General features: G+C 39.9%; 1 protein-coding gene across 1 annotated transcript in view; it reads right to left on the minus strand.

The window, feature by feature from the left end:
* The window catches only part of SLC5A12 (solute carrier family 5 member 12), a 47,779-nt gene that overhangs the window by 13,893 nt on the left and 16,564 nt on the right, over positions 1-17,322 (minus strand). Inside the window, exons 7-10 of the mRNA XM_045808601.2 lie at positions 14,223-14,352; positions 13,148-13,236; positions 9,733-9,845; positions 3,902-3,969 (exon numbers count right to left, since the gene is read on the minus strand). Of these exons, the coding sequence (XP_045664557.1) occupies positions 3,902-3,969; positions 9,733-9,845; positions 13,148-13,236; positions 14,223-14,352 (400 nt within the window). The remainder of the gene's footprint in view (positions 1-3,901; positions 3,970-9,732; positions 9,846-13,147; positions 13,237-14,222; positions 14,353-17,322) is intronic.

The raw sequence follows: 17,322 nt of genomic DNA on the forward strand, positions 1-17,322 counted from the left end.
TAGGGCTCTTAGGTCAACAACTGAGAACAGGATGCCCTAAAGATCCTATGTCCACCTTACGGTTGTCAGGCACCAACTACGTGCCACATGGTTAAGATGAACTACCGGGCCCTCCAGATAAATGGCCTCAGTTCATCCTCACAATTACCCTGCTTAGTAGGTCTCACTAGCTGCATGTTACAGATGCCGAAACTGTATGGATAGAAAACATATTAAAGGTATAATTCCATTTAGAAAATGGGAAAGGTAAGATTTAAGAGATTTAAGCTAGGTTTGGCTGTAAAACCCACATTTTCTCTCTTAAAGGCGGTCTACAGGAAAAAAAAAAGTCAAGAACACAAACCCTCATAATGGCCTCCTCCTTTTGTTTAAGGGAAAAAGTTCTTGAAAGATTCCATCATTAATAGTCGGAATATTTGGATTCTAACTTTGGCCCTGCCGCTTATTACAATGATTTGGTGAACCTCCTGTTATTAATTCAGATGCATTCTATTTCAGAGAGTCTTCTTTATGAAAAATAGATAGGACCAGGAGTCCGTCAAGTGCCGTCCAGCCGTACCGTGAGTTCTCTCTAGAAACATGAGCTGCAATGCATTGTTATGTTTGTGTTTGCAGGTTAATTTTTTATGAAGTCAATGCCACAGATGGATCTTCCACAAGATGGAGGCAGATAAGATTAAAGTCGATACTCTTCCCCAAAGTCAATACTTAATTTAATATTCTTGACATTTCCTCTGTTGACTGATAGCATGAACTCATAGTTGCCGTGGTTGCTGAATTTGGAAGCTAATTTACTAGCTATTCTATGGGAGAATCAATAAGTTTAGGAAAGGCATTTATGTCCCCCAGTGGAGGAAAAGACATTAACGATCTCTTATAAAGTCATCAGCCAATATACTTCTGGAAAAAAAGAGTTTTCACATGATAGAAAGAAAAAACACCCAACAGTTTCTGGCTTTTGAAAATACATATTTCGGTAATTTATACAAATAAACTAATTTTAATTTTTGTCTTTCTTTTTGTTGTTCTTAAGCACATTCAACCGGGGGAAAGCTTAACGCTCACCCAACAGCTTTCTCCTCAGCAGGCAAATCTCACAAAAGTTGCTCCTGGAAACAGAGGTTATGGCCAAGAACATATGTTTTGGGGGGTTCGCCTTGCTGTGTCTTAGCTTTCTCATATATCATGTGGGGATCATACTGCTCACTTCCTGGGTTTCCTTGTGAGTATTCAGTGTGGAATCTGAGGAAGGCCAGAATAGTGACTAAGCATTCCAGAGCAGATAATAAATACCCCCCAAAATGTTATCTGCTATTATCCTTTTTTTCTTTTTCTGAAGTTTTAATTTTAATCCCAGTTAGTTAACATACAGTGTTATATTACTTTCAGGTGTTATCCACTATTATTATTATCTTATTTTTGTTATTACCTCCCCTGTTAGTGAGCTCTCTGGTTCCTGAGGCATGTCATTTAATTGTTGGACTGTTCAGGGGCCCAGAAAGCATTTTCTTAAGTTAAGATAAGAACGTGCTTGGAAGTCATCACAGCCCTTAGCAGAACTGGATGATAATCATTAAGATAGAACCATAATGGATAGAAAGCCTTTCCCAGAGGGAACTCCGCAAATCACTAGTTAACGGGTGATCTTTGCTGCTGTTATCTGCCCCCTCCCCCTATTTCTGCCACCACAACCACCACCTCCTCCCTCCCCCCACGTATAGTCTATGGTCACATATTTAAAGTAAAAAGGGGATGCCTGGCTGGCTCAGTTGGAAGAGCGTGCAACTCTTGAGCTCGGGGTTGTGAGTTCAAGCCCCATGTTGGGTACAGAGATTACTTAAACAAGTAAAACTCTAAAAAAATAAAAATAAAAAACAAAGTGAAACATGTTTCTTTATTTGGGGACTTCCCAGGACCTTCACTATGCTAATAGGGCTGTGGATTTCTGAGAGGCGAATGCAGTGTAGAGCATTTCCCAAATGTCTTTGACTTTGGAAACTTGCTTTCTTAGAGTATTCCACAGGACAGAAGTCTCCAGAACACACTTTATAAAGTCCCAAGCTAGAACAGTAAAAGGACTTTTGTTTAAGAATATTCAAGCTGCCTGTCCCTTGCACCACCTTCAAACACACACCATCAGTATGGGATGGTTTTGTGAACATGAAAATAAACTTGGCTCTATCCCTCATGTCCACGAGACTTAGGCTTCAGGCTTCCCATGTGTGAAACCTGAACATGAATGTCCCATTATGTTCAATACAGCAAAGCTGTTTGGAAAGTCAAATAGGGGAATTATACGTGCCTTCCCGTACCTGTTAAATCAGATGTATTCAAAGAAATGAGAGGGCTATCCTATAGACAATATCTCTTCTAGGAAACAAGAACTCAGAATTGTCATTTCTTGCCAACCAGCATCTCCTAAACTGTGTGAACTGTGGGGCATACATTTAAAAATTCAAGAAAGTGGGCCCAGTGGATGAGAACATCATTCATAATCATTCCCTCTTCACGGTAAGCTTGATTTTATACCAGTCTTGGAGGCGTCCATGTCTATTCTAAAGCCCTTCCTACCTCAATTGGAAATAAGATTACAATGCACACCTGGGAAACAACAATATAGTGATTCAAATTCTCACTAAATTCAATATGATGATATTTTCTTAATAGTCAATGCTGGGATAGGGGAGGAAGAAATGGGGCCCAAGGCCTCAGAGTCGACTTGGAAATGTGGCTCCCGTGAATGCGTGGGTGGAAAGCTGCTGGGTGTGGACGGGCAAATAGAAAGTGCTACAAAAACTGGGAAAAGATTGTCAAGCATCTGTGATGAAACGGTGAGTTCCCAGCTTATTGGACAGGGCACCAGGTTTCCAGTCCCACAGTTTCTTATGTAGACAGCTGAATGATCATGTCCCTCAGTCTCCCTGATTCCTCCCTGAAGCTCAACACAGAAAGAACGGAATCTGGGTAGGCGGTCACTGGAAGGATCAAGGAAGATGGACAGCTCTGCAAATCAAAATGCAATCTCTGGAAGTCAGTGATTACTCCGCACACAGTGAGAACCTACGCCACGCCGTGACAATAGGAAGGGTTTTGAAATGATGCAAAGATACAAGGGGGATCGAGAGGGCTGAAGTAGGGTCTGAAGATGGGCTTCTCTGCCGCTGCTTTGAGAGGTGGGCGATTTGTGGAGGGAAGAGAGGTGGCTCGGGAGACGAGGGCCATAAACGCAGCCACTGACTGGCTGTGAGAACCTGAGCAGGATATTTTCACTGTTTTCTATAATCAAAATGAAGATACTGAAACAGATTAGCCTTGGGGCTCCTTCTAGCATCGTCCTTTTCTGGCAATGGGAGTTGGACAGATGGGAGGTAGTTTAGCTGGATAATAGGTGGAGATGGGCTCATATGCCAGCTCCCCCACTCCTTAACTATGTGACCGTGGGACAATCCCCTCACCTCCCTACTTCTTAGTTCCTTCATCTGCAAAGTTGGTACATTAATCATACTACCCTGAGAGAAGTGATAAAGATTAAATGAGGTAATACGTCTGGGACCGTACCTAGAACATAGTAACTGTTCCATTAATAGCAATTATTCTTATTTTTTTGCTATTATAATTATCAATTCCACTTTTATTTTAGGATCATATATTCTCAGATCTGGATTTTAAAAGAGCTTCTAAATTTAATTACAGTGCACCATGTCACTGACTTCCATTCCTGGTTTTTAATAGTTTCCCCTTGTAAAGGATTTTCGGTTGAAATTTTACAAGTATGTTTAACGCGGATCTGGTATCAGGGAGTCTCAGCATATGGTGCTCGGAGGGATAGGCAAAGCATTAGCATAGAAAGTGGGTAAAGAGCTGCTCTGAAATCAAAGGTGTCTTTCTTCTCTTTCCTTACCTGCACGACGCCCCCCATGAGGGATGCAGCCACAGCCATGGAGGTACACAGCACGCCAAACAAGAGACCTGAAAGAAAGACAACTTGTCACCATCGTCCAAGCTGGCTTTGAGCGATTTCTTGAGCTCCTGCCCAGGACAGTCTCTGAGGCAAGCCCTTTTGGAAGGATCTCAGTGAGAACTGTCCTGGCCACTCAGCCATTGCAAACCCCGAGAGGGCCATGGGGGAGGCTTCGTCCCCAGTCCCCGGTCTGGCAAAAGGAGGGGGAATCCAGCCTCCAGGGGTTTTCTCTCCAGGTTTCAGGAAGAGAGCCAGCATGTGGACACAACATGAAAATGTGGAGAAGGCACTGGTCTAGACTAACGCAGACCCAATTAGTGGGAAGTAATTCCAGTTTGACCACTCATCAAAAAGTAGCTGAAGAAGTTAGTAACCTTTCTGGGATTCAGAAAGTTCTTAGTCTTTAAGATGGCTAAGTATCTATACATGGTGCGTCATGCCATTTACAGCTCTGGAAAGTTTTTCTAATCTTTTCCTTTAGTGCTTTCTCCTATCATCTTTCTGGCCCTTAGTATATTGTGAAATGATTTATTTGTTTACATATCTATGTGGGAGCACCCCAAGGGCCATCAGAGTGCCAGCCCTGAAGCATCAGGGCCCCCAGGACTGAGGGAGCTCGCTGAGTGAAGAAGCAGACGTGTCTTGTCATCTTTATAAGATGACGAGTTCTTTTAAATCACCTTTTGAAAAAGAATTGTTTTTATACATCTTTGTTGAAAAATCATCTTAAAATTGCATTCATTTCCCATTATAACCCTTAAACTAAATAAGAGAAGGAGAAAGAGATGAAGAGTTGGAGATATAGACAGAGACCCAGTGACAGAAACGCAGAGAACATGATTTTGTTTATTCTGTTTGAAATGACTTCCCAGCTAAATATCTGGCTCAGTTCCCAACATGACGTGTCGTAGTGCGGAGTACTGACCATATGTCAGCCACTTACCAGCGCCAGGGCTGCAAAGTCAGCACCCGACTCCTGTCCCAAAGATCTCACATTGTAGGAAGGGATTACACATAAATAACGCAGCCAGCACCGCCTGGTACATGGAAAGGACTTGCGTTTGCCATTATTACTATTATTATTAAGGATGATGATTATATTTCAGGTTTAGTACATGATATTCATGATATTTTTTATCAGGAACTCACTCTTAAAATGAAATCATGCTAGCAACATTCAATGCAATTATTTTCCAGCTTCTCAATAAGCCAGAAAAATAAGGAAGCTCACAACACTAAATACCAAGTTTGATCCATCAAAACATTTTGGAATTCTAAAATTAGTCTCATTATAGATTGGACTGCAAAAAAAGAAAAAATGTTTGCCCTGATTCTGAACTGCTTCATGAATCAGAAGAACTCTGCCGACCTGAAAAAAATAACAAAAGATGTTTTCTGTCTACTACTGACTTCCCTTCTGCGGGGCCAACAGTTATCTGTTCAAATGAAACTCTAAGCGGTCATCCAGGGATTCTACTTTTTTGTGCTGACTAGAGAATTGATTCACTCCCCCCCTCCCAAACATTATACTTCCACTAGATTACAATCAATAGCAACCAGCGAGGCAGGAAATTTAGGGGAAATTGGTGGGAGTTCCATAGAGACCTGGAGTGTATGGCCTCAAACAAAACACTGAATGGGGGGGGGGGAGAAAGTTCCAGAGCTGCAGCAAATGCTATGGATTTTCTAAGTGCTACATCAGCTCAGAGGATCAGACAATAAACCACAGGCACAAAGGAAATTGCTACTATCATCAAGCATATTTCTGAATATCGTTTAGAAATTGGGAATTGTATTGGAAGTAATGCCCACCCACCTGCTACCAGCTTTAATCCATTGTGCAAGATAGTGACTAGAATCAAGGTAATTCACCTGCTTAGTTAACACACATGTGGTCGGCATTGATCTCTCCTTGTTCAAGCATAAGCAGAAAGAAAAAAGAAATGTGGGATCCATAGCAGAATATTGCCAGACAAAGGAATGAATATATTAACCTAAAACTCAAATACACAGTACGCTTTCTAGAAATAATTTACCTTAGGAAGCAGAAAAAAAAAAAGTATTTAGAAACCGTTTGGCAATTTTAATATGATGCAAAAACACATAGACTCAATGAAGCAAACAACACAGGTCAAGAGAAAGCACGTGAGGTGGAAACTGGCAAGATAAGACGCAACACCAGTAAATTCAGATGAAAAGAGGTCCAACTGGGCTAAAGAAGGGCTATAAAGAAATTAAAAATGATAATTGACCAAGCACTTCCACTCCTAAAATGAATAAAAATGAAAATATGTTCACAAAAAGACTTGTACAAGAGAATTGATAGCTCCTTTATTCATTGTAAACTCAAACTGAAACACCCCAGGTCCATCAACAGAATCAGAAGTTTAAAAAACCGCGATGTATCCATACACTGTCATACTACTCAGAAATAAAAAGGGATGGAGTACTGATATACGAAACAATATGGATAAATCTCAGAAACAAAAACATGCTGAGTGAAAGGGGTCTTACAAAAAACAAAACAAAACAGTGTGTACTGTGTGATTCCATGCATATGACATTCTAGAAGAGGTAAAACTAATCTGGGGTGGAAAATATCAGAATAGTACTTGTCCTAGAGAGGGGGATGTGGCGGAAGGGATTGACTGTAATAAGCAAGAGAGAACTTTCCAAGGTAATGATGATTTCTGTCTTCAGTGGTTGAGTTACACAAGTATATGCATTTGTCAACAAATGCAACAAAAAACTCAGCAAATGTGTACTCGTTTGTCTATTTTATTGTAGTGGATTTTACATAAAAATTTTATACAAGTATTCAATTCTAGTTAATAATGTGTATGCTAAAATAATTAGGGGGAAGTGTACTGATGTCTGCAATTTACTTTGAAATGTAACAATTTTATGATATACTAACGGATGGATAGGGAGCTGGATGGATATATGAAAAAGCAAAATTAGGACAATATTAATGGAGAATCCAGGGGGTGTATATACATATGAGAATTTATGGTAAACGTCTTAAATTTTGCTGTAAGATTGAATTTATATAATAAAATGTAAGGAATAAAATACAATTGCAGAATTAAAATGATTATTGTTAAGAAATTTACTTTGTGGAGAACTCAAAGTAACCAAGAGAAAACTTGAGTTCTTCAAGTGTGCAGAGAAAAAGAACAAAGTTACGAAAATAAGAGAAAAAGCAAAGCATATGGAGAACGAACAACCCAAATGAGAAGAACATTTAAGAATAAGGTGATAAAACTCAGTATTTTCAGACACTTCCTAGAAAACCGATTAGAATTTTGAGAACCAACAAGAGTTGGGTAAATGGCCAGATGCATGCTCTCTACAAAACAAAACAAAGGAAAAACTATAGATTTTCCACTCTGATAACAAATGGTTTAGAAGATACTATGGAGAAAACATCCCATTCATAATATCAAAGCAAGGAGAGAAAAAGGAAAAGTAGAAAGGAGAGGAGGAAAAGCTGAAGGAGGAAGATGTGAGTGTAATTAATATCTAGGTTGGAAAATATGATACTATTAAATAGAAAATGCTATTGCTAGATAGAAAGCTTACGAAGATGTCAATTCTTCCCCAAAACATTTTTAGATTTAATGCAATCCCTTTGGGATGGAGGTGCAGTGAGATGACATACAATAAATTATTTTAAAGTCACTCTAAAGCATAAATAAACACGTATAACCCAAAGTTTGTTTTTGCAGGAAAAAAAATAAAGAAAAGCAACAATTGAAAAAATTTTTAAATTTTAAACTGAAAGAAAAGTGACAGGATTTTCTCTAGCAGATGTTTTAAATAAAACACTATAAAGCTATAATATGCAACAAGATGGTATGTGTCCTGCAATTGGTGATTTAATTTAATGGAAATAATATATAAAATCCTCAAATCCTTACAGATGAAGGAATTCTATATTGTATATTATCATCACTGAAATATTAACAACCACTGAAGATTATTGGATTAATGATACTTAGAAAATTGGTTACTTAAGTAAAAAAAGTTTAGATCCACATCATAAATCATAAATCAAATAATTTGAATACATTTAGCATTAAATGTGAAATATAAACTTATTTACAATCCAGAAAAACTAAGGAAATCTATAAATGGGTTTTGAATAGGAAATTTGTAAGTATAAAGAAATGGATAGGGGCGCCTGGGTGGCTCAGTTAAGCGTCTGCCTTTGGCTCAGGTCATGATCCCAGGGTCCTGGGATCAAGCCCCGCATCGGGCTCCCTGCTCAGCAGGGAGTCTGCTTCTCCTCTTCCTCCCCACTAGTGCTCTCTCTCTCTCTCAAATAAATAAATAAAATCTTAAAAAAAGAGAAATGGATAACATAGTAAAAGAAATGATACATATATTTGATCAAACATGTAATTATAATTTCTGTACATCAAAAATATATTTTAAAAAATCTGGGGAACATTCTGCCATACATAAAGGTCACATTTCCTTTATACATGAAGAGATTTTACGGACAAAAGTTCTAATATCTCATCGACAAACAGAAAGCATAGATTTTTCACAAAAAATCCAAATGGTTATTTGTCATTTGAAAAATGTTCAAATGCACTATAAGTCAAAAAATGTAAATTAAAACAAAAATGTGATGTTATTTTGCCCATGAATTTGGCCAATTTTTTAAAAGGCTAATGTCAAGTGCACAGAGAAATATGTCACTACTCACTGCTGCCACACATGGCTATTATTAACTGGGCCATGCTGGAAATAGTTTTCAGAATATATATCCAGAACTGTCAGTAAAGTTGTATTATTTGATCTGGTAATTTTCTTTTGGAGGTTTTTATGAAGGAAAAAAATTATGGATGCCATCAAAGATAAATGTATATGGGCGTCATCACAATGTTATAGAAAATGAAGAAAGATTCTAAAAAGTAACAATGTAACACTAAAATTAAGCCATTTTGTAGACTATGAAGCAAACATTCAAACACCATGTTTTCAAATAATGCATAAATGACACAGGAAAATGCTCGCTGTACTAGCCTAGGAAAAAGACCCAACCAGTACAAAAGTTGGTATAACTTTGTTTACAAATACATATGTTTTCTCCAATTACCTACATTTTTTGTAATAAGTGAATAAGCATATAATGTGTTTATACTTAAAAAAAGTAAACTGTGAGGCTATAATGCACTATCAGCGGTGCTCCAGTGAGTATGAACATTATATGCAACTGTGTGATTGAGCAAGGAGCAGTTCTTCCCTGAAGTGAGGTTACCAGGAGTTTGGTAATAAAAATTCTGTAGAAAAGAATTCGGCATGATGTATAAACTTGTCAAACCACGGGATGTTGTACTCCTGAAACTAGTGTAACACTGTGTGTCAACTATACTCAAAATAAATACACAAATAAGTAAATAAATAAAGTTATAAATACTAAAAGGAAAGAAAAAGAAAGCATCTGACTTTATTAGACAAAGTGACTGGCCATAGTGAGCAGAACATCTTCCCGTTTAGAGGGATGGACATGGTCAAAACAAGGCATAAGCAAGAGATGTTGAAGTGATGAACCTAGAGTGTGGGGAGCGTGCAGAAGACTGTCCGATAGAGGGCTGGTGAAAGGTAAGCTAGCTGCTAATGCTTCCCTGTTACCCTCCTGATATCTTTGGAAGTGTGAATCCCTATGTGAAATTCCTCATGCGCTCCGTGCGCATTTGTGTCTGTGAGTCCTGAATGCACATGTCATCGCAAAGAGCAGACCGTCCACCGGCTGTACCTACATAAGCCTTTACTGGTCCAGGTGCTCAGCTTGTCGGAGAGATGGGGGAAACAGCTCTTGACAAAGTCCTCAAAGGTCACTGTTGCTAAGGCATTGATGCTGGCAGCCACGGTGCTACAGGGAGAGAAAAGCAAGAACATGGTCCAAGCTAAATAAAGCCGGCCAGCCTGCCCTGTCATTCAGGGCTCTAGAAACAAAAAGCAGATGCAGACATATGTCCTTACTCTGGGACTTCAGGGGAGCTACGTGGCCCGCCTACTCACTCTTCAAAGCTGTCTCTGTGCTTTGTGCCTTTTGATTTCTTCAAACTCTAGTGAAGAAGCTTGCTATTCATGCTCTAATACCCACTAATGCCCCTGAACGAGACATTAAATGAATTAGCAGGCAGTAATCGGTTGTGTGTGTGTGTGTGTGTGTGTGTGTGTGTGTGTGTGTGTGTATTTAGGTCAGATTTGAGGTAGGAAGCAGCGACTATCCTAATCCTGGAATCAGTACAGTTTGCCACTCATTAATCAATCGTTTGTTCGTTCGTTCATTCATTCATTCATTCATTCACTCATTCATTCATTCATTCATTCATTCATTCATTCTTACCATTTATGCATCTCTTCATTCTAGGTACTAGGCATACAATGGTGAACCAGAAAAACATAGCCCTTACGCTCTACTTAGCAACACGGCCATTCAAAAATCCATTACACAATTGATCACAGTTGTTAGGAAGGAAAATAACAAGGTGTTACAAAAGTATGCCTTTACAGAGTCCTGAACTGATATGAAGTTAGGGGGTTCTTCCCTTAGGAAATGATGATTAAGAAAGGCACTTGAAAGGTCCCATGCAAATTGAGAAAAAGATGTTCTAGAGCAAAGGGAAAATTACATTTAAATGCCTCTCGCTGGAAAGCTTATTGTGCTCAACAGCCTGAAGCCGCCAGAGTGGTTAGAATGCAATCAGTAAGAGAGAAGGAGCAAAAGATAAGATGGAAAATGGACAAAGACTAAAACCACATAAAAGATGTGACATTCTCTCTGACTTTCCAACCAGAGTCCAGTCTTATGGCCCCCAAACTCACTTTGATGGCAGAGGACCTGGAAGTTGGGAGTTTCTTTTCAGAATAGCATGAAAGCTTATTTAATTCCTCATGTAGGCCAGGAATATTTTAGCTAGTAGACTAGATAACAGTATTAAATTCATGTGATGCAAAATCACAACCACAAACAAGAGTTCTGCAAAAGAAACAAGCTGATGAACCAAGTCTGGCCAGCTGTCTGTAAATTTTCCACTGATATTCAGTGGCTAATCATTTTATTATCCTCCGGGGCTCATCTGAAGACAAGCTCGAGCTGTGCCAATAGCATGGAAGAAAATTCAAACCTTTTCTTGTTTCTGTAATGCAGGATAATAGTACCATTAAGTTTAGTTGTAGCTTATTTTATTTGGAATAATTCCAGGTCCATCGTATGCAAAATTAAAAGTTCCTTCCCTAACTGGCAGTTACAGCAAGTAAAAATTTCCTAAGACCCATTTCTAGGGAATTGAAGCTGTTAAGTATTTGGGATTCCATTCTCATTATCCTGAGAATCAATGCAGGGTGTTTCCTGCCAGACCCCCTTCTGTCTGCAGCTCCCTGAAAGTCAAATAAGGAAAGGAGGTGTTAGGAGTGTTCGGGTTGGCCCTTAAATCCTTTGAAAGAGAGGGAGTAAAAAACTGGATTTGGCCCATATAGAACCTCTACTGGGTTGCCTTTGTGGCCGAGTATATTATCCATATGCCAACTTCTCAGATTCTAAGGCTTCTATAAGATGGTAGAAATCTTTCTTTTTAATTTTTCCTATCCCTCAAACACTATCTCTTTATTGTCTCCCCATTCCTGTCTTTTCCTTTCTCAACTCAACATCCGACTTAAGGTGGTAGCAGAAGGAATCTCTCTATAGCATGTACTGTCCCCCGTGTCCCTTTCGTAGAAGTTTTGGACTTGAGATTAAAAGAGCCATCCATTCTCTTATGGGGGAGTTACCTGTTGACAGCTCCATGTTCTCTAATCGGGAGAGACTCAGCTTTAGTAAGAGAAAAAGAGACATAAGTAAAGCTCTATAGAAAGGGACAAAATAAAAGCTAGAGTGTCACCCCTCCTTGTGGCCGCTCCTTTGGTGCTCATTTTTTCTGTCCTGAGTTTCCCTGAGATCCTCATCTCAACACCACAGAATAATACCACTTTGTGTTACTGATGTAAAATCCTACAAAGAATATTAGCAAAAAATAACGCAGTCGTACACTAAATTAGAATTACACCAGAAACCAGTGAAAGTCCTTATATGAATTCAAGGATATTGCTAATTTGGATATCTGTCAACATGTTAATATGCCAAAAGTTAAAAGAAATAGCCACTTCAAAAATGGTAAAAATGTAATAAAATTCAATATCTCTGATAAAACACTTTCCTAAAAGTACAATAAGTACATGCATTTTGTTCTTCTTCACAATTTATTAACTTAAATGAATATTCTTTGTTTTATTTAAAGATTTATGTATTTGAGAGAGAGAGAGAGCACAAGCAGGAGGGGTAGGAGAAAGAGAGAGAATCCCCAGCAGACTCTGTGCTGAGCGCACAGCCCAACACAGGGCGCCAACTCAAGACCCTCAGATCACAACCTGAGCTGAAACCAAGACACTTAACTGAATGAGCCACCAAGCTGCCCTTGAAATAAGTATTCTTAAGTGTAAATAGTAGCTTTCAAATTAAAACTTGATATCACATTTAATGGTAAAATCCAAGAGCCACTTACTCCTTTTGTCCTCACAAAAGCATGCCCTACTACTTATAGTCTACTGCAAACCCATCAGGAGGAGAGGGACTTGACCTTACATAGCCTTGACCTTGCACTTGGATACTACTCTATCCCAGCCAGAGGAAGAGATGCTTTCCCCCCAGCAACCACTCAGCCAATGAAAAGCCACCATGCTTTTAACTCCTGGTTTATTCCAATTGGTCTTTCAGTTCATAACAGCCTTCCCAACTTGCTCCTTTTCTCTTCAAAAAAGCAGACCTCTCCTTTGCTCCCCACACTTGCTTACGGTTTTGCCTCAGCTTTCTTGTCCCGTATTGCAGTTCTCTTATTCCCCAATAAACCCATCTTTTGCTGGTAAGATAATTGGTGGCTTTCATTTTTAAGGTTACCACTTCTCATGCCTTCCCACTGATCTTCAAATCCAAACTACTTCATGAAGTTTCACGAGTAACCTTTCAGTCTCATACAACTAGGGAGCTCGTACAAATGAAGCATTCAGCAGGGCAGCCAACACACAGTAAGTACGCGGTATGACCGCTGTCACCCTTGCCACCTCGCTGTCCTTGCCATCACCGCTGCCATCATCCTCGGCATCGTCAGAGCAGAGTGTTGTCGATACACTAACCTCAGAGTTCCGCTGAAGGCACAAGACACAAAGAGTCCAGGCAGTCCTGGCATTGTGGAAAATATCTCCATGACGAAGTATGGCATCAGCTGAAGAGGAAGTAAAACAAGATAGGATTAGTGGCTTTATTAGCAGTCTGAAACGTGAAAACGACGCTTTTTAGCAAAAGGAAGTGGGAAAAAGACAAAAAAAAAATAATAGAGGAGTTTGCGTGGACTCAGGTTGTTACATGCTGGCAACTGAGGTTATGATTAATCCGATTTCATGGACCTGAGGTCCAGCTCCAGCTGGAGGGGAGGTGGAGGGGTGGGAAGGAGCAGCTGATATTAAAGAAAAGGATTGGATAAGCTTTAGAAGGTTCAAGAACTTGTTTCATTTTTCCTATGTTTGCAACATATGCCACTCCCTTGCCTGTCTACCCTTAAAGTTAGCAGTTAAATCCTAACAACAAATGCTTAAAACGCATCTTCAGGGAATCTAGGTATTATGGGTCTACTTTGTAGTCAGATTTGTGAGAGAGGAGCCCCCCTGGGACAGAGGGGACAGTGGAATATACAGAGGGGAGAGGAGTGATGGTTCCTCTTGAACACATCCTCCGTAAATGGAGTTTTTGAAAACACTTTTAATGTAGCATATTGCAGTGATGATGTTTAAGCTATGATGAGAAGACATGAGCAGAAGCTTTATAGAAATAAGGGACATTCTGTTCAGTTTGAGAATAAAGCATCTTTAATCGACCTTGAGACATATAGAAAAAAAGAATTGAAAGGCTGCATCGATAAACAAAGCCATGGGGTCAAGCCTGCCTTCCACTCTCCCCAGCCTTGCCCTGGCCCCTAGCCCCTGGCCTTGTCTTCACAGACAAGGTGAGATACCTTTTTATGTGTCACTCCCCCATTTTAGAACTTGATGTGTGGTGATATCACCCAAGAGGAGAGGAAAGAAATCAACTCTCTGGGGCTTAGGAAGTGGCTTGAGATCCGGGTGGAAAAAAAGAAAGAAGCCATATTACTCCTTCATGGCCAGAAGCACACTCATCTCAGCCATTCCCTACGGGTCCCAAGGGAACACATACCTGGTCTGGTGCTGAGATAATGCCAGAAGTCCAAGGATCACAGTCTTTGAAGTGGGAGTACATGATTAAGCCAGAGAAGACAGCACACACCAGAATGATCCAGAGACCCAACAAGTTAAAATACAAGGCTCTAAAAAAGAACACAAAGATCTATTGGCAGCCTCTACCATAGGACAGTATGATGAACACATCACCAAAAATTCAAGGTAAAAATTCTGGGGGGGGGGGATTGTTGTAAAATAAAATTCCACAGTCTTCAAAAATCATTACATTTTATACGTTTGCAAATTTTTGTTTCTTTGTTTCTTTTTTTATTTTTTTAAAGATTTTATTTATTTATTTGACAGACAGAGACAGCCAATGAGAGAGGGAACACAAACAGAGGGGTGGGAGAAGAAGAAGCAGGCTCCCAGAGGAGCAGGGAGCCCAATGTGGGGCTCGATCCCAGGACCCTGGGATCAGGCCCTGAGCTGAAGGCAGATACTTAACGACTGAGCCACCCAGGCGCCCCAAGGGAACGTTACACTTTTAGACTGATGACAAAATCTGAATGAGGTAGATTTTTGATGGCTTTTCTTCTGAAATCAGGAGTTTTTCTGCAAAATCTCAGTGTGTGGTGTAAGATCTATTCTCCTGGATGAAATTTCACATACCAATCATTCATATTATATAACTTACAGTGATTTTCCCCCCACTCGATTCATAAAACTGTCAAAAAGGGAACTTACATTTTAACACCTTTCCTTCCAGAGGGCTAATGAGATAAATGTGGAAGTAGACACAGTTTGGAAATAATCACTTTGGAGACTGATTTAGATGACATTTGAAGTTGAGGGTTTTTGTTTTTTTTTAAAGAGAATTAAAAGCATGCAAAACCTAAAGTCATTTTACCCATATTCTGGGGAGCAATTCTTTTTATTTGTATAGCACACGGATATGCTTAGTTTGTTTGAGTGCTTTGGCAGTGTCCTATGGTTATTTTGTATTCATTGTTGGTTTTTGAAAATTGAAATATTACCACTGTTTGTTCTTTTTTTTTTTAAGATTTTATTTACTTCGAGAGAGAGAGAGCCCGCGTGCGAGTGTGGCCGTGCGTGCTAGTGGGAGGCAGAGGAAAAGGAAGGGAGAGAATCCCAAGCAGGTTCCACGCCCAGTGTAGAGCTCCACGGGGGGCTTGATCTCACAACCCTGGGATCATGACCTGAGCTGAAATCAGAATCGGATGCTTACCCAACTTCACCACCCAGGCGCCGCACTAGTTTCCCTAATCTCAAGGAAGACTTGAAAGTTGGCTGGATTTATATAAACAACCACATTCTGGAGAGAGTTTCAAAGCGCCAGGAGAGCAACAGTGGAAATTTTCTTGGATCAAGTCATTGTTTGAAGGGAATCAGATACATCCACATTTAAATGTAAGGACACACCTTAATTTCAAAGCCTCCGAAAACCCATACTGTACAGGTGTACCTAGCTTTCAGAAAACCCTTGGGTCAAACTACCCACTTACGAAGCAAATCTGGTTAAATCATGATCTCATTTGGAAGTTTCCATTTCATACTTTTTACATTCGAAAGGGACTTATCCTAGAAGTTACTTCCTTCATTGATTCATACAAAAAAATATTTATCAGGCAGCTCTATATTTCAGGCTCTTTTTAGTCCTGGGGTAGAATAGTGAGCCACACAGAACCGCCCCCCTCATGGAGGCTAACTTTTGGGATTGGAAGCAGATCATCACTGAAATGAAATAAATGAACGCGATGATTTTACATGTGAATGAGGAAAATAAACTAAGGCAGTAGCAAGAGTACAAAAGTGACTTGTGTGGGCGTGCTTGTCTCAGCCAGGAGACGCGATGGAGATGGGAAGGGACAGGAGAACCTGCATCAGCCCCTACTACCCTCATAGCAGCATTTAGGATCAGCAATCTTGAAAGATAAAGTGGCGTCTAGGAACAAGAGGAGGTGAAGTCAGCTTCCAGGGAGCACATTTCAAATGACATGGTGGGCGATACTATTTCTAGGTGCGAGGAAGGTCAATAGGACTTAACATCACTCAGTGATGTGAGTAATTAGTAAATAATCAGCATTCCTGGCCATGAAATGATCTGCATATACAACGAGTTGCTCCTCCTGATTTTAACCCACAGACACGTTCAGTATGAACGTTATGGATCTATTTTCACCTACATATGTTTCAGGATGTATTTTCCCCAAGTAGCAGAGCTTTTCCTAAACTCTGATGGAATGTGTTAATGACACCAGGCTCTCAGATAATTGAACAGAAGCAGAGCATTTAATCAACATTCTGCAGAGCCTCGTAGGTGAGAGCAGACGGGCAGCTGGGTCTGAGGGGCCTGAGCTGCCCCCGTAGTGACCTTGGGGCTTCAGTCGTGTGACAAACCACACGTCCCCGCTGCAGGCTGCCTTCCAGCTGCATGCACTTAACTGGACTGACCATTTTGACTGATTCTCTCCCCTGAATTGTAGTCACTAAATCAATTTGGATTCTCTCGGGGAAGTCTTCTCTAAAGAGAATTTTTATTTTTCCATCTTTCCTTATTCTCACAAAATCCCTGTCATAGCTCTCGTCCTTCCACAGAAGTGGGGGGGGGGGGGGCGGAACCAGGAGTTGCAATCTTAAACGCTTAGGAAATTGTGTACATTTTTTCTCCATGAATATCTCTCCTTTTCTGACAGTTTTCACACCCATTAAATACTCATGCAATAAATTCCAAACTTCAGGCAACAATTATGCGTGTAATTGTATCAACTTTCGCTTAATTTAAACTAACTCACTAAACGAGGCTTAAAGATAAACGCAAACACAAGCACACACTCGGCAGTACACACTACCACTGTTGTGGTAATAGGGGGACATTCAGCACGTTCACAAGAAAAAATAATGTAACACAAATACACAAGATTAAAAGCAATCTAGATGTAGCAGAGAATTATTGTTTCTCTCACCAAAAGATCCTTCCTTTTAGAGATACGGTCAACTCTATTTTAAGGCAGAATTTTAAGTGAATTTGAATTTTATCTATTTATTTTTTTTAAGTAGGCTCTACACCCAACTTACAACCCCAAGATCTAGAGTTA

This window comes from Ursus americanus, chromosome 24 (genome assembly GCF_024610735.1).
Source record: "Ursus americanus isolate L20-20 chromosome 24, mUrsAme1.1.p, whole genome shotgun sequence".
NCBI classification, from domain to species: domain Eukaryota; kingdom Metazoa; phylum Chordata; class Mammalia; order Carnivora; family Ursidae; genus Ursus; species Ursus americanus.